Source organism: Zingiber officinale, chromosome 1A, assembly GCF_018446385.1.
Source record: "Zingiber officinale cultivar Zhangliang chromosome 1A, Zo_v1.1, whole genome shotgun sequence".
Classification (NCBI taxonomy): domain Eukaryota; kingdom Viridiplantae; phylum Streptophyta; class Magnoliopsida; order Zingiberales; family Zingiberaceae; genus Zingiber; species Zingiber officinale.
In genome coordinates, this window is record NC_055987.1 from 137,575,496 (window position 1) to 137,599,062 (window position 23,567).

General features: G+C 40.3%; 1 protein-coding gene and 1 long non-coding RNA gene across 2 annotated transcripts; both read right to left on the reverse strand.

Moving 5' to 3' along the window:
- Nucleotides 1-5,015: 5,015 nt before the first annotated feature.
- Nucleotides 5,016-8,424, reverse strand: LOC122010231 (external alternative NAD(P)H-ubiquinone oxidoreductase B3, mitochondrial-like). Its single transcript, XM_042566697.1, has 10 exons — nucleotides 8,333-8,424; nucleotides 7,619-7,883; nucleotides 7,283-7,489; nucleotides 6,734-6,984; nucleotides 6,319-6,535; nucleotides 6,094-6,198; nucleotides 5,618-5,890; nucleotides 5,401-5,522; nucleotides 5,194-5,313; nucleotides 5,016-5,103 (listed from the first exon to the last, which is right to left on the reverse strand). Exons 1-10 carry the CDS (start codon nucleotides 8,422-8,424, stop codon nucleotides 5,016-5,018), a joined length of 1,740 nt encoding a protein of 579 aa, XP_042422631.1.
- Nucleotides 8,425-21,718: 13,294 nt separating this feature from the next.
- On the reverse strand, nucleotides 21,719-22,171 carry LOC122010240. The gene is made up of 3 exons (XR_006119819.1): nucleotides 22,118-22,171; nucleotides 21,839-22,008; nucleotides 21,719-21,764 (listed from the first exon to the last, which is right to left on the reverse strand). It is a non-coding gene; the product is annotated as an uncharacterized LOC122010240 (long non-coding RNA).
- Nucleotides 22,172-23,567: the final 1,396 nt, after the last annotated feature.

Consider the following 23,567-nt stretch of genomic DNA (forward strand, 5'->3'; position numbering starts at 1 on the left):
CGGAAGTCGAGGCATTCTCCGAACTCGCATTAATGGCGAGTCATCAAGATGACGATTGCGATTCAAGCTCTTCTGAGATGAGCATCGAGAGCATCAATGAAGGGGGAGATACGTCGGAAGAAAGCAGCAGTTCAGATTCAGGGGGAGACACGGACAACGAGATCGACAAGGTAAGTGAGGTGCGATCTCTTCCTCCCGATAAACTTTTTAAGTTTGTTAAGTTGCTAACTAAAGACTGCTGCAAGTTATAAAAAAGAAATTAAGAATTTAAAAATAATATTAGCTAAATCTTGCCCTTTAGAAGAATTAGATAAAGTTAAATTAGAAAATGAGAAATTGAAATCAGAAAATGAAAATCTGAAAATTCAAGTAGATAACTTGAAAAATCGTGTATGCTTATCTAATACAAATTTTAGAAAGTTTATTAATTTAAATTGGTATTATAGATATCATCAGGGACAAATTAGGAATATATTTCAAGAAAATATGTCCCTAAGAAAGTTTTGGTTAATCTAGTAGGTTGGAACCTAATTGGGTTCCTAAATCTTGCTTAGCCTAAATTTTAATCGAAATTAGCACTTTCAGCGAGAAAATTAAATAGTAAATTTCTTTATGAGGTTTTGTCTAAGGAAGTGATTGTTGCTCCAATAATCAAGAAGGCCTAGTGCCTCGCCATGACCTGGAAGCCAAAATACTAAAATTAAATGTTTAATTAACTTTCTGGTAAAACATTAAAATTAAAATTTAATAATGCTTTAAAAAGTCTTTTAAACATTTTTTTTTTATTTTTTTTACTTAGAATTTTTTTAAAACTAAAATTGCCTAAGCCAAAAGATCCTCTAAAATTATAAATTTATGCTTAGAATTTTTTTTTGCAAAATTTCTTAAAGTCAGAATTTTTTTACTTAAAATTTTTTAAGTTAGAATTTTTTTTTTCAAAGAATTTTTTTTTTTTTTGCAAATTCTCTAACTTAGAGTTTATTCAAACTTAGAATTTTTTTTAAGAAAGTTAGAAATTTTTTTTACCCTTAGATTCTTTTCGGAACCCCAATTTTTTATGTGATCAAAGGGGGAGAAGAAAAAGTATAAGTCTAGGGGGAGGTAGACAATTTTCTATCTTTTTGCACTTAATTCCAAATTTAGTTAATTTATTTTCATGTCTATTTTTATACTTGCTTAATTTGGGTTGATCACATAAAAAAGGGGGAGATTGTTGGAACCCCAAGGTTATTTTGGTGTGATCAACAAGTTAAGTTAGGTCCTGTGTTGTTTTAACCTTGTGTCTAAGTGTGCAGGAGCTTAGGAGCACAGGTAGTTGAGCGGAAGACGCAGCTAGCGAGAAGGACGGCACGTGGTGCATCCGAGGGACGAGGCGTTGCGGAAGAGTACGTCGGCGGATGAGAAGGAAGCGTGCGGTGGCTCCGAGGGACGAGAAGCCGGAACGGAAGACTGCTCGAGGAGCAAGAGACACAGCTAGCGAGAAGGTCGGCACGGAGTGAGACCGAAGGACAAAGATTGCGGATGAGTACGCTGGCAGACGAGAAGGAAGCACGCGACGATTCTGAGGGACGATAAACCAAACCGGAAGCCTACTCGAGAAGACCGGAAGTTGGGTTCGGGTGAGCCCTATTCCATATGGCAGAGATCACCCAAGTGAGTGGAAGACTCGGTCTGAGGCGAATGGAGCCAGAGCAGAAGACCCGGGCTGGAAAAAGTCAATGGGGTTGACTTTTCCAGCCGAGGGCGCTCGGAGGAGTCTGGGGCGCCCGGAGCTATCCAAGGCGCCCGGACCCCTCCGGGCGCTCGGAGGGGCTGGAACCCTTCCGGGCGCCCGGCGTTGACTTTTTCACAGGATTGAGTTTTGACTCAATCTGAACATTGGGGGATAAAGTTTATCCCCCCCCAGGGCGCCCGGAACACTCAGGGCACCCCGACCAAGGTTATAAATATAGCCTTGGTCCAAAAGCTTTACAACAATCAGAACTCAAGCAATTCTTTCAACACTTGTGTACTTCGTATGTAGTTTAGCTTCTTTTTGTGCGCTTCATCGTTGTACGAGGCTTCTCCGCCCGAAGGAGTTTTTAGTGCGATCATCTTCCTTGGATTAACAACTTCCCCGGTTGTAACCAAGTCAATCTCGGTGTGCCTTGTCTTTTCTGATTTATTTTCTTTTAGCTAATTTATGCAAGTATTAGTTTAAGAGTTCGAGAAGAGTTTGTTTTTTATTTTCAGGCTATTCAACCCCCTTTCTAGTCGGCCATCGCGATCCAACAGATTAGGTCACAGTTACTTGCTTACCTCAAGTTCATTCTATATTGTTTTTGAGCTTGACCTTTTATTGCTTGAGCTTATATTTTGATCTATTTTGATATCTATACAGTCTTCTTTGTTTCCATACATGTATTATTTGAGCATCACTGTAGTATAATTACAGATTTATGCTTGAACATTTACAACATGTAGTGATACACTTAAGCCTGTAACCATATGTTAGTAATACTAGAGTATAGTGGTATGCTTATGAGAGTGCATAAATGTTAGTGAGACTATACTTGCTTATACGGGATAGATGTTTTATCCAAGCAGCATGATAAGAGTATTCCATTAAGTTAGTTTCTTTCGACTGACATTTAGGACTACTAAATTTTGGATTCCGTTGTTTTATTGTATGTATGGTGATATCAAGGAATTAGTTGAGATATTTTGACTAGAGGACTAGTATCCTCTTGATGAGATTGGTTGACTAGTATTTTTTTTGTGGACATGATTATTATGTTGGGCTCATGCCTATACATTAACAAGATTATATCATAGTATAGTATATCGAGTATTCTACTAGACCTTTGGTTGTTGTTTAGTCTCACGCCTATATGCTAGTGAGGTTAGACGGTAGGGTAGCTTGAAAAGCATTATCCTTGGATGGATTGTCATTGCTTATGTTATTATTATGGCTTGGTATATGTATATATCCTATCTGCTCACAGGACCATCCGTGGTAGAGTGTTCTCTCGCAGATAGTAGACACTTATACATCTTATCTGCCCACGAGACCATCCATGGTTGAGTGTTCTCCTATATATAGTAACTGTTTACATGCCCTAACTGTTCACAGGACCATCTATAGTAGAGCGTTCTCCTCAGTCAATTGCTGAGGTGCTAGATAGCTACCTCATGTTGTCCATCCACGAGAGCATCCCTGGTAGAATGTTCTCCTACAAACAGTGACTATTTATATACCTTAACTTCCTATGAGATTCATTCGTGATAGCATGTTATTGCACGTAGCTAGTGCTTGTTATATGCTGGTTGTGTACTTGTTTGTGCAGGATCTGCATGTACTCCCGATTTATTAGTCTTATCTAGTTGAGCAGATTAGTGTAGTGTTATATTATTAGTTATGCTTTTGGTTAGCAGGTGATCATATTGGGACACTTACGTTAGTTAGTAAGTATTTCATCTAAGACTGCATCATTTGATCTCCTTATATATCATGCATTATCTTCTTATACCCGCTGATTATTTTATGCTCACTGCCCCCTTACTTTCCCTTTATTTCTAGGTTAGCAGATAGATGATGTATATGTCGCTCAGAGATCCTGGCTGTCAGCCCCACATCATACTCGAGATCGTGCATTCCCCACTGTGTCTTATTGTTTGTATTTACACTTTGTTTCATTCGTAGATTTTAGCCTTGTGGTGTCCTTTTTTTCAGACTTGTACTTGTTGTGTAAGTCATGCCGGTATATAGTCATTTGTGCTTTATATGTTGTCAGGGGATTGTGTAAATCCCTCTTGTTAATTGGTGGTTATGCTTTTATCTTCCACTATATATTTCTTCCTGATATGTGGACTTATATCATGTTGTATCATACGTTATTACTAAGGGGTACCGTCCATTCTATCGAACAAGTATACCTCCGGGACGTGACCAACAATCGTAGAGGCGTGCCCAAGCTGGCTACATGGCTGGTCGGACGTGAGAGTCCGACTGAGTGTCCCGCTCAGTCGGACTTTGTGCCTTAACTCAGGATAGGTAGGTCATCCTCATTGCTAAGCATTGAGTAACCCGACCTGCGTCCTCAGTTGATTGGGGATGAGGGCCGATAGGACATGCTGTTACTTTATGGCCAAGGGAGAGGCCGAGTGAAGATTGGGTCGTCGGTGGCAAACCATTGGGCTGAGCCGGCGGTCCCCCTGAGTGACGGTCGATCGGCCTAACGCAAGTCCCATGTACTGACCATGTCGTACTTTTTTGGAAGTTTGTGCTATAAAGGACAGAGAAATTCTATAGACAAATCATGCTTTAGAACCTATCAAATCATAGAGATTTGCGCGCTCATTTAAAGAAAGGTGTCAGAATCACTTTATGTCCTGTCCTTTTTTAGGAACGCTTTGGGAAGCATGCAAATACTTTGACATAATTGTGTAGATACAACTGTGACACTATAAAAGGGGATATCTATATATAGGCGAAGGTAGATGATACTCTATAGTTCTACACGTTTGTTGCTATAGTTTTCTTCCACTATTTTCTTCTCAGAATTCGATCACTAACTTGAACGTCGAAAGGGCAACACCGAAAATCCTCTTCCTATCCTAACACTAACACTCTTTATATCACATAGGATACCACATAGTCTTCATTTGATCAATAACAAAATCACATTCCTAACTGACTATCTTCGCCACTGTCGAATAGGATCATACATACTTTTTCAAAGTGCAGCTTTCTAAGTAACTTTACAAACTACCAGTAAATGATTGTCAAAGGTAATGGCAACCAAAACCTCTAGTGCTTGTAGTTCCAACATGGCACAAATAGTTATCGAAAGTCTCAGATTTACTTTATCATCCATAACTCAAATAATGAAGCAAATTAATTTGATAGTATAATGTGGAAAATTTTAAGACTATCACGTCTCTGTCAAGGAAAGAAAGACAATGAGACTGCAATTGTAGTTGATAAGCAGTAGTAGTCCTGTGGAGTATGCCACTTCTCTACGACTACAGGTGACTTAGATGCAGCTTGAATCTCTTCCATATATGAACCTCCTGATCCAATCAGATACCACAAGGAATCTCGTTCGCCAACTCACTTGCTTACTGAATTTTGATGATGAGCAAATCAATAAACCAAAAGTGAAACTAAAGGTATAAATTGCATGGAAAAGGCGTACGTCTTCTTGACACTACCTTGCATACACAGAGTACCAAAGCCACTGCGAGCTGTGACCAATAGAAACCCAATCTCCAGGCAGCTGTGCAGCCGTTTGCTCTCCACCCAAAGGAGCAAATTGGCCCAAATGCCGATACCTAACTCAAAGAAAGGAAATACAGTTACATGCCATATAACCACGACGTTGGTGTGCCTCAAAATAGATAAGAAGATGGGATACAGACCCAAATGGATGGAACCGATGACGACCTGACCCTCTTATACGAAGAGGACCTTCAGGGTGCTCCTCGCAGATTTTCATCTTGTTAAAACATTTAGCAAGATAGTTGCCTTGTTGTGCAGCAACCTGGAACATCATCCGAGTGGAAGAAGAGAAAAAGATCTTACTTTCCTGAGATAATTTGCTTTCGCATGGAATGCATTCAAAGAACCACAATATACCTGAGCTGTAGCAGGTAGCATCTTAACCTGTGAATCCACATTGGCAAGAGCTTTCTTAAACACTTCAATGTCCAATTTTTTGGATTCTTTGAGAGCATCGTCACTCGCATCCTTAAATAGATCAGCAAAATTCTCCAACTGCTGGCTCTTCATGTAAAGCTCCACCTGAGGGTACCTCTCACAGATATCCTCCAGTACATCTTTGATGCCTTTTACAGTTAGAGTTCCAGAATTATCCTTGTCTGCAACTCTAAAAATGGCTGCGATGTCTTCCTGAAAATTAAAAGGATTTTCCAAGAAAAATTCCATAAAGCAAAATTGACACAATCACAAATTTAGCATTTTTTTTAAAAAAAAATATATTATTCGGTTCATTATTCTGACATTTATAACTTAGAGAATGAATCCACTGAAAGAAAAATGAAGAGAGACTTAGATAATCTTTAGTAGACCACGTTGGAAATTAGTACACATACCATGACTTTTCTCTGACTTATTGTTGCACAATCACCAAGAGCATAGACACCATCACAATTTGGGACTCTCAACCACTCATCAGTTGCTAATACCCGTCTATCAGCCTTTATAAAAGGAACAATCAAATAGATAAATCAAGTGGCATCATATCATTGATCACTTGATAGTCTTCAAAATAGATACATAATATAATAGTTATGTAGCATAATAGTCTAATGGCTTACCTGCCCAACTTGCTTCATAAAATCCAGTATTACTGGGCGGGTGCCAATACCAGTAGACCAAACCACCATTCCATAGGGGACTGAAATTTCTCCGGTCAGCCCACTACACATAGTGATGGTCTTATCATTTACCTTGATAACCCGGAAATTGGTTTTCACATCAATACCATCTCTTTGGAACTTTTGTTCAGCAAATTCAGTTATCCTTTTGTCAAACCTACATACCAAAACTCGATGGCACAACAATTTTAATAATAAAAAGATGATTTGTAGAATACTATAAACAAATACCAAAGATGAACATCTTTCATCTTACAAATATATCTTTCAATGGGTGAGTAAATGTAACAAATGAGTGATAATTGTAGTTTGACATCGGAAACTAGTAACAAAACCAAGTAGCCAAGGTCCTTACATTGTCAAGATATGCACCCCGGCCTCAATTACTGAAATTTTCACCAAATCTTTAACAGTGGGATACAAGTTAGCCAAATCTTCACTCACAAAATCATGCAGTTCTGCTGCAAATTCAACGCCAGTTGGACCTCCACCAACAATAACGAAATGAAGGTTATTTCTTTTTTCTTCATCACTAAGGCCCGGAAGGCATGCTCTCTCGAAGCAATTCATCACACTCCTCCTGATTCTTTGTGTATCCTCTATTTCCTAGACAAAAGGTTTTAAGAAATTAAACAATCAAATAAAGAAGAATAAGTAATTTTCCTTCCGGCATCATTTTTTACTCAGCATAAAATTTTTTTAGAAAAAATCAAGTACAATCCAAGGAATGACAAACAATTTGGGCAGCTCCCAACCTGTGTACAGTATAATAGAATGGCTAGTCAGTGGCTTCTATGTTCAATATATAGCTAAACAACTATCAAGTATATTTTGCTTGGGAGCTTACTGTCGTTTCAGAAAAGTTAAAAAGGAACACTTGATTGATATTTATTTAGTTCTGTACCTTTAGGAAATGGCAGTTCTCCACTACACCAGGAGTGTTGAAGGTATTCGGCTTTGCTCCGAGTGCAACGACCAAGTAATCATAATCTACTGCAAATTCCCCTTTCCCTTCCGAGTTTGTGCAAATATTGGAGCGGCAGAGAATTTTCTTGTTAACTGGATCGATCTTATGACACTCAGCTTCCCAAAATTGAATCTGTTCACCTTTCTATTAAATACAGCAGCAGATTAGAGAGAAAGAACTTCCAATGATTATGAACGAGAGTAATTACAGCAACTCCAGATTTTCTAAGGCTTCATAATAACAAAATCACTATGTTATTGCATACGTACGTACCTTTCGCATAATATTGCGAATAGGCTCTGCGATACTACGTGGTTCAACAGTTCCACAAGTGACGCTTGGCAGTAGAGGAGTGAACAGAAAGTAGTTACGCGGCGACACCACTTGCACGTCATACTGGGAGGTGTCTACATTTCTCAAGAAACTAGTGCCAGCCCAACCTGTTCCAAGAACAACCAATTTCTTCTTGTTGGTTGCTCCAGGTGCATCAAAATTATTATCTGACTTTGCATCAGCATAGGCTATTATGCCGCCACCACTGCAAACAGAAAGAAAAGAAAAACTTGTTAACTTTATTAATCAAAAGAAAGAGTTTAATTAACTAAATATAAAAAAATGGCAAGTTTTAGATTGGCTTACTTTCTTGTAATCGATATATTTTTTACAATCCAATTTATACAAGAGAATAGTTCCTATATGGTTTAGATCACTGTGATTAGCCTTCACGAGATGAATGAGAACTAAAGATTAGCCTGTCCTTCCTTAACTCAAATCACAGTGATGGCAGTCATGCAACAATTTTATGAACAAACTTAAATTAAAGATCACTCTCTGCTCTTCTACTTAGAGATTCTTCTCTGTTCAAAGTCGCCTTAAAACAAGTAAACCGGGGAGAGGCAACATTAAACAGAAGCCGAAAGCAGGGTATAAAACAAAACTAAGATCAAGCCCATCTTCTTATAATCTAAAACAGAATAAGGAACTGACCTGATAGCACATATGACGAGAAGTTGGGAGAATTTAGGAGGGCGTCGAATCGCTTGTAATGTTACATCGAAGAAGGCGGCTGCGAACCGCATTGCTTATCGTTGGTAATATAACGATCGATCAAAATCGTCGAAAGATAGAAAAGAAGAACAAGAAAGGAATTCGAGGCGACTTGCAACGTTGCACGCTTCCATTTATAGGGACCGAAGCGATGGAGCTCAGGAATCGGGTCAAAATTGTGCGAGTAGGGCGCATAAAAATCCGTGTAGGTTTTACACGAATCGATTTTGGCGGGGATAACCGATCCGATCAGTTGACCGGTTTCAATACGAAACATAAAAGGCCATAAAATCTAAATTTAATATATTTAGTATTTCAGATGGTTTTAATTTTTTAATTTCAAAATTTATTTAAAATCTTTTAAATGTATTTTTACTCGTACTTTTTTGTAGAATCGAAAAAAGAGTAAATGGAAGAAAAATCCCTAACCATAATTTCAACATTGTATATATTTTTCATATTCAAAAAAATTTATTTCCACTCTTTTGATGTAAAATTTTATTTGATTCAACTCCCTAATGCAAATATTATTATTTAATTGTCCCTAATATTTTTTAGATATAAAAAGTTTTAAAATGAGTATAATTCCTCTTAAATTCAATACTTTAAATTAGAATCGAGTATATTTTCAATAAAATTGAGTATAATTTTTTTCCTACTTAATGTAATTCTTCCTAAATTCAGCATCATTTAAAGATAATCTAGTATATTTTCTATCTAATTGAGCATCATTTAAAGAAAATCTAGTATAGGTAGAAAATGAGTCATGCTTAATTTGAAATCAGTATAATTCCTCTTAAATTCAACACTTTAAACTAGAATCGAGTATATTTTCTATCAAATTGAGCATAATTTTTTCCCCACTTAATATAATTCTTCTAAAATCTAACGTCATTTAAAGAGAATTTAGTATATTTTTCATACAATTAAAGTGGAAAAGAATGTGCTCAATTTGATAGAAAATATATTAGATTTTAGTTTAATATGCTGAATTTAAGAGAAATTATACTCATTTTAAAACTTTGTATATCTAAAAAATATAAGGGCAATTAGATAAATTAATGTCCATTATATTTGGTTAGATAGTGGAAATAAAATTTTAGAATATGAGGACTATGTGTAAAATTTAAGTTATGATGAGATAGTGCGTGACAATTTTCCCTTGAAAGATTTTTTTTAAAACATTATTAAATATAATTAATCAAACTGTTTGAAATTTTCTTAAATGTATAAAGATAAAGATATTTGCATAGATCAATGGAAAACTACATTTGGAACTATTAGAAAAATATGGATTTACAATTAGTTTATTTAAATTAATAAAAAGTAATATGATTTTATTTTAAAAATTATTTTAGTCTTTTTTCTTCTATAAAACCTTTTACTCATTCCATTAAATTATAACTGATACGACGCATGATAGTGGGGTCGGATAGTGGACGTGATCGGAAGTCAAGTTCACAGGACGGTCAGAAGTCAAGCCGACGAGGCAGTCAAAAGTCAAGCTCATGTAGCAGTCAGAAGTCAAGCCTACATAGAGGTCAAAAATCTGACCTACGTGGAGGTCAAAAGTCTGGCCTACGTGGAAAGGCTACGGGATATACCCGGTCGGACACAAGTGGCATTCCGGAGTTAAGCCTACATGTCAAGTAGGAACTCGGAAGGTAAGACCTGCAGGTCAGGATTTACAGACTCGCGACACCGAAGATACAAGGACTAAAGCGTACAGGTCGGGATGTGCAAACCAAGGATGACAGATCAGGATTTGTTGGTGTGGGAAGCATCCGACGATCGAACCTTAGTTTTGATAATGGCAAAGAGATTCAAAGTTAAGTTTAATTGTTATCTAATGTGTATGACTGAGTGTTTCAGGAAAGTCCTAGCTGCAGTTAGGAAAGGGAAAACCCTAGGGGGTGGTAACCCTGTGCGGGAAGTCTTGGCGGGTCGACGCTTCGGGCAAAAATCCTAGGGGGTGGTAACCCTAGGTTAAAATCCTGGTGTCGCGAACAGGGTAGAAGTCTGGATGGGTCGAGGACCGGACATCCAGCATGAAGACCGGAAGCATCGGACGCTGAGCAAAAGTCCAGTCGATCTGGAGGATCGGACGCGTTCCCCGTAGAGGGAATAGTAGGCGTCGGGTCGACCTAGGGTTTCCGGTAGGAAACCCGAAGTCAGACCCGGACAGTCCGGTGGCTGTCAAATTTATTTCTATATATTATCTTTTGTGTTATAACTCTGTTTTGCAGGAAACTAATCTTTTTGTGCAGGGTTAGGACTGACCAGGATCGGTCTACCGAACCTTGGGATCGGTCTACCGAACCTTAGGATCGGTCGACCGAACCCACAAGCCAGCAGATCAGATCTCCAGAGGTTGGACCAGGCTCGACCAGGGGATCGGTCGACCGAACCTTGGGATCGGTCGACCAAACCAGATCAGGCCAGGTTGATAGAGTCAGGAGAGCTGATCGGTCGACCGAACATGGTGATCGGTCGACCGAACCTCGGATGGAGTTTTGACCAGATAGAAGCGGAGCGAGAGGATCGAGCGGATCGGATGGGAGAAGATCGCCTGATCGGTTGACCGAACAAGGGATCGGTCGACCGATCCGCATCGGGTCAAACTTGATCCTGAAGCTTGGGGATCTGGATCAGACTTTGCAGAGCTATAAAAGGAGGCCTCGAGGTGCAGCTCAGTATCAATCTCGATCAGAACAATTTGATCAGAAGAATCTGTACTTTCCAACGCTGCTCCGAACGCTTTCAACAACACTCTGCAACTCCGACAACCAGTGTCTACATCTTCATTTCTGATAGTGTCGGTATAATTTTATTATTGCTATTAAACTGTAATACATCTTGTAAACTTTGCGATATTATAGTTGTTGCCCACCGAAAGCGGTCAACAACCGCGGGCCTTCAAGTAGGAGTCGAGATAGGCTCCGAACGAAGTAACTTCTTGGAGTCTTATGTGTGTTTGTTAGTTTATCATTTCCGCTGCGTAACTCTTTTACGATTCCAAAATCGATTGTGAAAGCCACGAGCGCTATTCACCCCCCTCTAGCGCTTTCGATCCAACAATTGGTATCAGAGTGGGGTCGTTTTGAATCGGTGCAACCACCATTCAAAACAATTTTTCGTGGTATTTTCAGATTTTTTGAAGTCAATTAGAATTTAGCTTCGTTGATATATTCTAATTCTTTTCTTGAATCGGGTTTTTGCTCGAAGTTGGTACAACACCACTCGAGTCTGTTTTCTTTTTAAATACTTCCAGCACTACTAATCCAGGACCAAGTCCTCGAATTTTCTTGTCGTTTATTTTCTTCAGAGTTGATCTAAAATGACCCTTCAAGAAGGCTACAGTATAGCTCGCCCCCCGCTATTCACCGGAGACGACTTCGGGTACTGGAAGACTCAGATGGAGGCATATCTCCAGACTCATTTTGAAGTCTGGATGATCGTCAAAACCGGACTCCAACTACCAACTGATAGCGCCGGCAAGCCACTACCATATGAGGACTGGGACGCATCTCTGATTAAGAAGGTGGAAGCTAATGCCAAGGCGACCTGCACCCTCCAGTGTGGCCTATCAAAAGAAGAACTTAACCGCGTCGGGCCCTTCAACAGTGCCAAGGAGCTGTGGGAGAAGCTCATTGAACTTCACGAAGGAACGTCCGACACCAAAGTAAGTAAAAGAGACCTAATCTTCAATAAATTATTAAATATCAAACTGCAGGAAGGTGAGACGGCTGCCCAACTCCACGCCCGGATTCAAGATTTGCTCAACGGTCTTCATGCAATTGGACAGAAGGTAGATAACCAGGACATCATAAGGTACTCCTTAAATGCCTTTTCGAGGAACACCTTGTGGGCATCCATGGTAGATGCCTACAAGGTTTCTAGGGACCTATCTATCATTAAATTAGATGAACTTTTTGCAGAATTCGAACTTCATGAACAGATTAATGCACGCCCGACCGAGAAAGGGTTAGCTTTGGTTGCAGGAACAGGGAGAATGCACGAATCAAAGATAAAGCGCAGAACCAAACCAGAGTCAAAAGAAGAACCAGATTTAGATGCTGAAGACGAAGTTATCTCCAAACTGATAAAGCTCGTGCGGAAAATATGCAAGTCAAAAAGGGCAACTTAGACGGACCCAAAGGACAGATCTGGAGTCACCTGCTATGGATGTAACTAGAAGGGGCACTACAAGCCGGATTGTCCAAACAAAAACCAACGCAAGAAGAAGGCAATGAAGGCAACCTAGTCCGAGTCGTCAGATGAATCCGAGTCCGACAAAGAAGAATCGACAAGCTTCCTCACGCTGCCAATACAAGTAGACCTTGACGAAACCGAGTCCGAATTCGAGTCTGAAACTGAGAGCGAGTCGGAAACTGACTCCGATCGAAGCCACGAATCCGCATCCGCTCCCGAAGGACAGAACACCACTGTAAGTGCCTTACTTGCTGAATTTCAATTAGATAAATTGCATGAATTAGTACCTTATCTAGTAAAAAAGTTGGCTAAATCCAACATCCGGATTAAGTCACTCCAAAAGGAGGTAACATCCCTTAAGGAAGCGACTGACTTAAGTTCTTTAAATGAGCCAGTTCAAATTGGAAGTTCAACTCAAGTCCAACAACTTGAGGAAGAAAATTCCAACTTGAAAACTCAAATTAAAGAACTCAAGGACACGTTAGAACGGTTTACTTTGGGTTCCAAGAATCTGGATCTGATTCTTGGAAAACAACGAGCCGTTTACAACAAATCCGGACTTGGATTTAAAACCAAGAAAAAAATATAAATCTTATCTATCTTTAGTAAATAGAAATAATAAAACTATAGTTCAAGCATGGGTCCCCAAGTCAAATTTGGTTAATCAAGTTGGACTTGGACTATATTGGGTCCCCAAGGATCAGATCCATTACCTTGATAGACCCTATCGAGGCTTTGATCCAGGGGGAGCCAATAGAAAGACCATCTTTTCCAATGGATAGAATTATTTGATGCTTGATTTTCCTTTAAATTATGCATGTTTAGATTAAGGATAGTTTAAGGACCTTGGCATAATTTACACTTGTTAGTTAAATCTAGGGGTTTCAAAAAGAAAATTAAATATGTTTCACTGAGCGGCTCTGTTTAGGAAGTAGTGGATGATCCCATACCCAAGAAGGTCGAGTGCCTCGCAATGACCTGGGAGTCAATCTTTGAAACACTTATTTAATTGACTAATTGGAAAACCTAATTTTAACTCAAATGTAAATTAATCCTTAGAAAGAATTTAAATCAAAGACAACCATCTCACAAAAATATTTAAGATTACCTGATTGATAATTTAGAATCGGGTGAGATGGATCAAGGTTGAACTTAGCCTACAATCAATGTCATCTAATCAAATTAATCAACTTAATAAAATTTAATCTATTTAAATCATTTTAAAATCCATAAAAAAATTAATTTCAAAATCATTTTAAAATCCTTCAAAAATTAATTTCAAAAATTATTCGAAAAAAATCCTTTGAAAATTAATTTCGAAAATTATTTGAAAAATCCTTTGAAAATTAATTTCAAAACTTATTTAAAAAATACTTTAAAAATTAATTTCAAAATCATTTGAAAATTCCTTTGAAAATTAATTTCAAAACTAATATAAAAATACTTTGAAAATTAATTTCAAAACTTATTTAAAAAATACTTTGAAAATTAATTTCAAAACTTATTTAAATTTTGAAAATTATTTGAAAAATCCTTTGAAAATTACTTTCAAAATCATTTGAAAAATCCTTTGAAAATTAATTTCAAAATTTATTTAAAAAATACTTTGAAAATTAATTTCAAAACTTATTTAAAAAAAATACTTTGAAAATTAATTTCAAAATCATTTGAAAAATCCTTTGAAAATTAATTTCAAAACTTATTTAAAAAAATACTTTGAAAATTATTTGAAAAATCCTTTGAAAATTAATTTCAAAACTTATTTAAAAAATAATTTGAAAATTAATTTCAAAAATCATTTGAAAATTAATTTCAAAACTTATTTAAAATCCTTTGAAAATTAATTTCAAAATTATTTGAAAAATCGTTTGAAAATTAATTTCAAAATCATTTGAAAAATCCCTTGAAAATTAATTTCAAAACTTATTTGAAAAATCTTTTGAAAATTAATTTCAAAATTATTTGAAAAATCCTTTGAAAATTAATTTCAAAAATCATTTGAAAAATCCTTCGAAAATTAATTTCAAAATTATTTAAAAAATCCTTTGAAAATTAGTTTCAAAAATCATTTGAAAAATCCTTCGAAAATTAATTTCAAAATCATTTGAAAAATCCTTTGAAAATTAATTTTAAAATCATTTGAAAAATCCTTTAGAAATTAGTTTTAGAACTTATTTGGAAAATCATTTAGAAATTAATTTGAAAACTTATTTAAAAATCCTTTGAAAAAATATTTGAAATTTTTTTTAAAAATTATTTGAAAAAACTATTTTGAAAACTTATTTCAAAATCCTTTGAAAAATAAACTTCAAAATGCTTTTAAAAATCTTTTAAAGTGATTTGGAAAATCCTTTAAAAAGCATTGAAAAAATACTTTGAAAGTTATTTCAAAATAATTTAAAGTTATTTCTTAGACTTAGAGTTTAGAAGAAATTTTGTTAAAAATTTTAAAAGAAACATTTGGACTTTAATGTTTACAAGAAAATTAATTTGAAAAGTTTAGTGTTTACTTCAGTACTCATTTTTTTCTCCCCTCTTTATTTTGATATATGCCAAAGGGGGAGAGTATAAAGAAATTCAAAGGAAACTAAAAGGAAACTAAAAGGAAACTAAAATTCAAATATTCAAACTAAAAGAAATCAGTTTAAGGGGGAGCTCCCATTAAGGGGGAGCTTCAATGTGCTAAGGTTTTATTTATGCTTGTACTCATTTATATTTACCTTTATTGCATTTTTTCACTTAACTTTGAATTTCGGTTGCCATAATTAAAAATGGAGAGATTGTTGGTGCGGGAAGCATTCGACGATCGAACTTTAGTTTTGATAATGGCAAAGGGATTCAAAGTTAAGTTTAATTGTTATCTAATGTGTATGACTGAGTGTTTCAGGAAAATCCTAGCTGCGGTTAGGCAAGGGAAAACCTTAGGGGGTGGTAACCCTAGGTCATAGGGGGTGGTAACCCTGTGCGGGAAGTCTTAGTGGGTCGACGCTTCGGGCAAAAATCCTAGGGGGTGGTAATCCTAGGTTAAAATCCTGGTGTCGCGAACCGGGTAGAAGTCTGGATGGGTCAAGGACCGGACATCCAGCATGAAGACCGGAAGCATCGGACGCTGAGCAAAAGTCCAGTCGATTTGGAGGATCGTACTGGAAACAGGTAAATCTCCTGAGAGGAGTAGGTGAGGACGCGTTCCCTATAGAGGGAACAGTAGGCGTCGGGTCGACCTAGGGTTTCCGGTCGGAAACCCGAAGTCAGACCCGGATAGTCAGGTGACTGTCAAATTTATTTCTATATATTATCTTTTGTATTCTAACTCTGTTTTGCAGGAAACTAATCTTTTTGTGCAGGGTTAGGACTGACCAGGATCGGTCGACCGAACCCACAAGCCAACAGATCAGATCTCCAGAGGTTGGACCAGGCTCGACCAGGGGATCGGTCGACCGAACCTTGGGATCGGTCGACCGAACCAGATCAGGCCAGGTTGATAGATTCAAGAGAGCTGATCGGTTGACCGAACATGGTGATTGGTCGACCGAACCTCGGATGGAGTTTTGACCAGATAGAAGCGGAACGAGAGGATCGGGCGGATCGGATGGGAGAAGATCGCCTGATCAGTCGACCGAACAAGGGATCGATCGACCGATCCGTGTCGGGTCAAACTTAATCCCGAAGCTTGGGGATCTGGATCAGACTCGAGGTGTAGCTCAGTATCAATCTCGAACAGAACAACTTGATCAGAAGAATCTGTGCTTTCCAACGCTGCTTCGAACGCTTTCAACAACACTCTGCAACTCCGACAACCAGCGTCTACATCTTCATTTCTGATAGTGTCGGTATAATTTTATTATTGCTATTAAACTGTAATACATCTTGTAAACTTTGCGATATTATAGTTGTTGCCCACCAAAAGCGGTCAACGACCGCGGGCCTTCGAGTAGGAGTTGAGATAGGCTCCGAACGAAGTAACTTCTTGGAGTCTTCTGTGTGTTTGTTAGTTTATCATTTCTGCTGTGTAACTCTTTTACGATTCCAAAATCGATTGTGAAAGCCACGAGCGCTATTCACCCCCCTCTAACGCTTTTGATCCAACAGGATTTACAGACTTGCGACACTCGAGATACAAGGACTAAAGCGTACAGGTCGGAATGTGCAAACCAAGGGTCACAGGTCATGATTTACAGACTCGCAAGACCAAAGATACAAGGACTAAAGCGTACAGATCGGAATGTACAAACCAAGGATGACAGGTCAGGATTTACAGACTCGCGACACCGGAGATACAAGGACTAAAGCGTACAGGTCGGGATGTGTAAACCAAGGATGACAGGTCAGAACTCAAGGACTTGCGGAACAGAATACTCGGACCAGGCGTACAGGTCGGGATAGTCAAACCGAGGATTACAGGGCAGGACTCACGAACTTGCGGAACAGAATGCACAGACAAGGCGTACAGGTCGGGATAGTCAAACCAAGGATGACAGGTCAGGACTTGCGAACTTGCGGAACAGGATACACGGAGAGAGCGCACAGGTCAAGTTACACGAATTGAGACTCGTAAAGAAGGATACACGAAGCCAAGACACAGGTCAGGATATGTGGAAGAAGGGCAAATACAGGACATGATGTACATGTCTGGATTGGCGGGACAACAAACAAGCTGGAGAATGCAACAGGAAAGGTAGTCCTGGGCCTGCAGGTCACGATTTACAGGTATGAAGACCCAGTCTGAGGTTAATAGACCAGAGCAAACAGGCACTACGCGACAAGCAAGCTAAAGAATCGTAACAACTCGTCAGAGAATAATCACCACATGTCAGGGAATATGCTAACGGTCTGTGGCTCGTTGCCTCCGGATCTCTTCTTAGACCTACAGAAAGATGCCACGTGTCATTCACCACCAGATAAAGCCTGACACCCGACATTCCCTGACACTCGTCAGACTCCAGAAGCATCTACAACCATATAAAAAGGGAGGCTTTGTCTCTACGCAGGTATGCTCACTCATCATTTTCACTCTCGTCTTTTACTTTTTGTCCTTTCACTGTGATTCTGGGAAAAAAGTACCTGACTTGAGCGTCGGAGGGCCTGACCCGGGGACTTTTTCCCTGGTTCTTGGTCTCTAACGCAGAGGTGGCTTGTCTGAGTGTGCGCAGAACCCTCGTGTCATCATCCTCATCATCACCCCCTATCATCCGCCCGTGTAAATCCTTCCGACAGGTGCCAGATCGACCAGGCTTCGCAATGAGTTTCTGTCAACCGCGGGTACAGTACAACCATCCTTCATCTGACTCAGCTTCCGAACAGGATCAAATTTGGTGCCGTCTATGGGAACACAGCTACCTGCTCCAGAACGTGAAGATGGAAGATTCTGGCAGAATCAACGTAACCATGACAACAGGAGAGTACGAACTCTTCAAAGAGGGCAAGAAGCGAGTGGCCTGAGGTTTCCAAAGAACCTGGCAGAATCATGCCTCGGATCATGAAAAGCAACAAATTACTGCCTCCTGACCACGAAAGTTACTTGAGGTTTCCAAATACCGGCTCATGCCTCGGATCGAGGTTCGAAGAGAAAACAACCCCTAGAATTTTCTCTTGCCTTCTATAGAGAGCCAGGCCAGTGTTATTATCAGCCAGACCCTGGATGCTATAGTCGCAAGGAGCAACCACAAGTTTTGGTGGCTGAAAGTTCTTTGCCCAAGGATTCAAAGAGAGGGAAGTCTATCATCCTGCGTGAAGAATGTCGGGTGGAGCCAGAAGAGAAAGTGTCATTCTCTTCCAAAATCTTGGAGGAGAGGCTACCCAAAGGGTACCGACCCCATGCTATCGGAGAATACGATGACAATAAAGATCCTGAAGATCATCTCTACAAGTTCAGGAACGCAGCTCTGCTGCATCAGTACAACAATGCCATTAAATGTAGGGTATTTCTGAATACCTTATCAGGCTCTGCCCAGAAATGGTTCGATGGGCTGCCACATGGGTCCATCACTTGCTTCTCCGACTTCAAGATTGCATTCTTGTGCCACTTTGCCAGCAGCAGGAAGTATCAAAAGACGGACCACTGCTTGTTCGCTCTCAAGCAAGGGCCCTCCGAGCCGTTGAGGAGCTATATCAAGCGCTTCAATCAAGTGACTCAGGACGTTCCCTCGGCCACATCAGAAATACTCATGAGCGTCTTCTCTCATGGGCTGACTGAAGGAGAGTTCTTTAGGGATCTCATTAGAAATCTCGTGAAGAATTTCGATGGGATGCTGGAGAAGGTGGCCAGCTACATCAATGTGGAGGAAGCGCAGGCGGCGCGAAGAAAGACAGACAAACCTCCTCCTGTAAATAAGCTTGAGAGAAGAGTACCCCAACCGCCTACTCAGCCTCTCCTGCGCGCTCGAGATGCCCGACCTACTTTCCACCCCGGTCAGGATGTTAGGTCGATCCCACGCGTAGCCGCAGTCCATGCTCTCCAACCTGGACCTTGGGGGCCGCTCTATTACACTTATCATCGGTCTCACTCGCATGCTACCAGTGAGTGCTTTCAATTCGCCCGTGATTCCCGGCGTGCTGCTGAGCTGGGCCTGCCACCCCCCCCCCCCAGCTGGCTCCTCAAGTCCAATGAATGATGGAGGAGCGACGCAATGTAGCAAGACAGGCTAGCCGACCCCGGGCCGATCAGGAGGGGCCGAGCATGCAACAACAAGGACACACTGGGGAGCAAGGAGAAGCCCGTGAGGCAGAGAATCGGGGCAACGCGACCATCCAGGACATAGGCATGATCTCTGGAGGACCTACCGACGGAGATTCGGGTTGGGCGCTCAAGTCTCATAAACGTCGATCGGAGATTCATGCTGTTGGATGCAGCAAGGATGTCACGCCCCAGGTAGTCCCTGTCCGAAGAAATTTCGGCAGCATATCCCCTGTATGGGTGACAATATAAATCTCAGTATACATATATCTATACCTCGGCCACACTTGGCCGGAACAATACACACAAATAGTAACAATCTACGTAGTTATATTCAACATTTCTACACGGATATAATATGAACAATCCACGCAGTTGTATAAAGAAAAGATGATGTAGAAATCAACGAAGATATACGTACACATCCTACTCCACTACAACGAAGAAACGAAATCCACGAAATAATGAAATATTTGCAGCGGAAAACAAAAGTAGTAAACCCAATGTGCGTCATAAAGCCCACAATACAAACCCACATCACGAGTATACGTATAAAAGCGAACATAGAAAACGATATCTAGAAATCCTCGACGAAGGGGCTAGCGACTGGAATATCTCCCGACGGCCTCAACCTGAAAAATAGTAACAACGGGGTGAGTTCAAAGAACTCAGCAGGTAATCCAATAGACATGTACAGCAACATATAACCACCAGTAACATCCTATGGTACAGTACACTAAACCATAGAGCCTACAGTACAGTCTCCTAATAGTACAACCTACGGTACGGTCTCCTAACAGTATAACAGATATGCATAGCTGAAATAAACTGCAATAATCAGCAAAAGGCATAAAGTACAGTCTATAGCAAGAGTAATAAGAAAATGCATAACTAAAATAAACTGTGCTCACCTGCGAGGCTTGGGCAACTGACTGTCAACATACAGAGATAAAAATAGTCAGAGCAAAAGCATGTATCCTGTATGCATGTCAATCATATGCAATCACCAAAATGCATCAATCATAACGAATGCAATCCGTGCATATGATGCAATATGACATGGTCACCTCTGATCAACCATCTCATACACAATGGTGAGACCGAGTGGGTAGGGTCATGACATCTGCACTGCCATCACTTCCCCTCAAGAGTGACCGAGTGGACGGGATCCGAGTACACCTATCCTCCTACCTCAAACATAGTGAGGGAGCGCAATGCTCTCTGATGGGGAGGGATCCCCGCAACCCCGCTCATCGTGCTACCCATGAGCACCCCGGCGGTGCACCACCGAGCAACCTGCCATACACACCCTGAGTGTTGTGCCACTACCCATGCAGTGGTCACGCTGTGTGCAGGCCCTCATGTAGCCGGCCGACGAGCTCAACAATAATGGAGTCGTCAATCGCCCAGAATACAATCATGCAATATGGTGCGTGCGGCTACAGTATGTCATACCTGAACATATCCTCCTCCATATATGTGCGTGCCAAAAAGGTAAACACATATCACTATAACCATGATATAAGCAGCATAGATCCAACAACATATAACAAGTATCTACAGCAACTGATCCAGTGGAAAATAACACTAAATGTATCTATCCATCTCCATAACATACATAAACATAGCAAAAGATAAAAGCATCCAGTTCTAAGGTAAAGCAACTAACAGAAGAAGCATGTGATAGGTATCAACTAAGCTAAGACCAGGGAAGAAATAAATCTACTATCTATCACTAGTGATTATATATAAACTATACATATCATAAGACAGTATCAAAAGAGAAGTCAAAGGGTACCCGCCTCAAATAGAAGGTACAATCACGCCAAAGCCAACGTCGAGACGCCTGTCTCGAATCAGAGTCCTGTGTCAAACAATATATATATATTTTATTTAGCTAAATCCAAAATGAAATAGCTAAATAAAATTCCCAAAACTAAATTAGGGCAAAACCCTAATCACCACAATCACAACTTACTTAATAAATCTAACGGTCAATTAGGGTTAGTTACTTAAATCCCTAATCACCAATTAGATTAGTTATCTAATACCTAAATTAAATCCAATAGTCGATTAGGGTTAATTGTCTTAACTCTAATCATTCCATTAGATTAATCTAAGCAATTAGATTTAACCACAAACAACCACTAATCATACCTAGTTCAACACATAAACCTAATTCATCATGTATCAATTACTATACACCTTACCTCGATCAAGCTGCTGTAAAACAAGGTGATCTGCTGGACCAGACAAGAACCCTCAATGAACAACCACTGTTGATTGTGGAAACCAGGGGAGCTACTGTTGGAGGGTTGCCGGAACAGGAACACCCCATAGAACCGAGCAGAACCTCACCTCACTGCTAACAACTGGATCGAGCAGGAAGACTACTGATCAAGCATAAACCACAGCTCAATAAACACCTCTTCAATCGAATCCCGACAGAACAAAACCCCACTATTCTTCTTCTCCAATCCCGTAACCCTAATCAACAGCAAGGCAGAGGAGACCCAAGATCAAACAAGGAAATCACCAATCAATCAATACCTTAATCTTACCTCGCTGTCTCATTGTCGGAACCCCATTGCTCTGAAGAGGAGGCGAAATTCAGAGCTAGGGCACAACATCAAGAACAGAGGAGGATCAAGGCTAGGGCTAGGACCCCCTTCCTGATCGAAGCTCTACTCACACGAAGCAATGATCCGAATGCAAAGCACCGGCAATGAACCTAGGGCATAGTGCGAAAAGAATCAAGAGAAGAAGAAATCATCGATGGTGCTAGGGCAGGAGTCGATGGAAATTCAAAGAAAAAGAATACTCGGTTAAAGCTAGCTTACCTACACCGGCGATCTGATCTGAGGTCAATCCGGCAACGCCGGAACAAAACTAGGACTCGACAAGCACGATTGATCTGGGGTGGAGAGAATCAACCATCGATAGCCAAGGAAGCTTGACGTTGGTGAGACTCCAGAGAGGAAAACCTCCGCCGACGGTGAGCTCGCGGCGATCGGCGGCGACGCGAGAGAGACTCGGTGGCGAGGAGAAGAGATCGGGAAGAAGGGTCGGGGAAGAGAGGGTGGATCGGTGTTTTTTTTTTTGGGGAAGAAATAAAAAAGAAAAGGAAATATATAATTAAAACATTTCCTCACTTAAACGGGTATCCCCAAACATGCTTTATCCGAACCCGAAATTGATCCCCTCAAAACTCGTCGTACGAGCTCCAAAAAATTCCCAGAAAATTCCTAAAAATTCCGGAAAAATTCTATAAGGCTATTTTCCAAATAACCCTATTAATTAAATTTTTCGAGATCTCACAAAGGAGCAGGCCGCTGGCCCTGTTATAAGCTTTGGGCCACAAGACCTGGAGGGACTGGAAGTGCCTCATGACGACACTCTTATCATCAGAGCGGTCATAGCCAACAGCCATGCAGCCAGAGTCTTCATTGACACTGGGAGCTCTGTCAATGTGTTGTTCAGGTCTGCTTTCGAAGAAATGCAGATCGACGCCAGCGAGCTTCAGCCGGTGGCTACTTCTTTATATGGCTTTACTGGTAATAAAGTAAAGCCCATAGACCAGATCAAGTTGGCCATATCTTTGGAGAGTGAGCCATTAGTCAAAACCAGGAGGAGTACCTTCCTCGTAGTAGACTCGCCCTCTTTTTATAATGTTATCCTGGGTCGACCCGCTTTACATGAGTTCCGGGCTGCTGTTTCCACTTTCCACTAGAAAATCAATTCCCCGTGGGCGAGCAGCCGGGGAAGTTAGAGGGGAGCAGCGGGTTTCTAGGCGATGCTATATTGACATGGTTAAAGTGGAGACTCGCAAAGCACAAAGAACTCAGGACGGGGCTGTGCACGCTATTCAAGAAGAACCCCTACCTATAGCTGAAGAACTCATTCCCTGGGAAGAATGGGAAGAAGTTCAGCTATATCCTGAACGTCCAGAAAGCCTTACTCAGGTAGCAGGTGACTTACCTTCCAAGCTCAAAGAAGAACTGATCTAGTGCTTGACCCGCAACAGAGATGTGTTTGCCTGGTCTGCTGAAGAGTTACCAGGGGTCAAGCTTGAAAAGTAGCGGAGCACAAGTTACACCTCTTGCCTGAGGCCCAACCTATCAAGCAGAAGAAGAGGAACTTCTTGGCTGACCAGAATAAAATTATCAAAGCTGAAATGGACCAACTCAGGAAAGCAGGACATGTCCGAGAAGTACAGTTCTTGTTCTGGCTTTCCAATGTGGTCTTAGTAGCAAAACCCAATAATAAGTGGAGGGTATGCATAGATTTCCA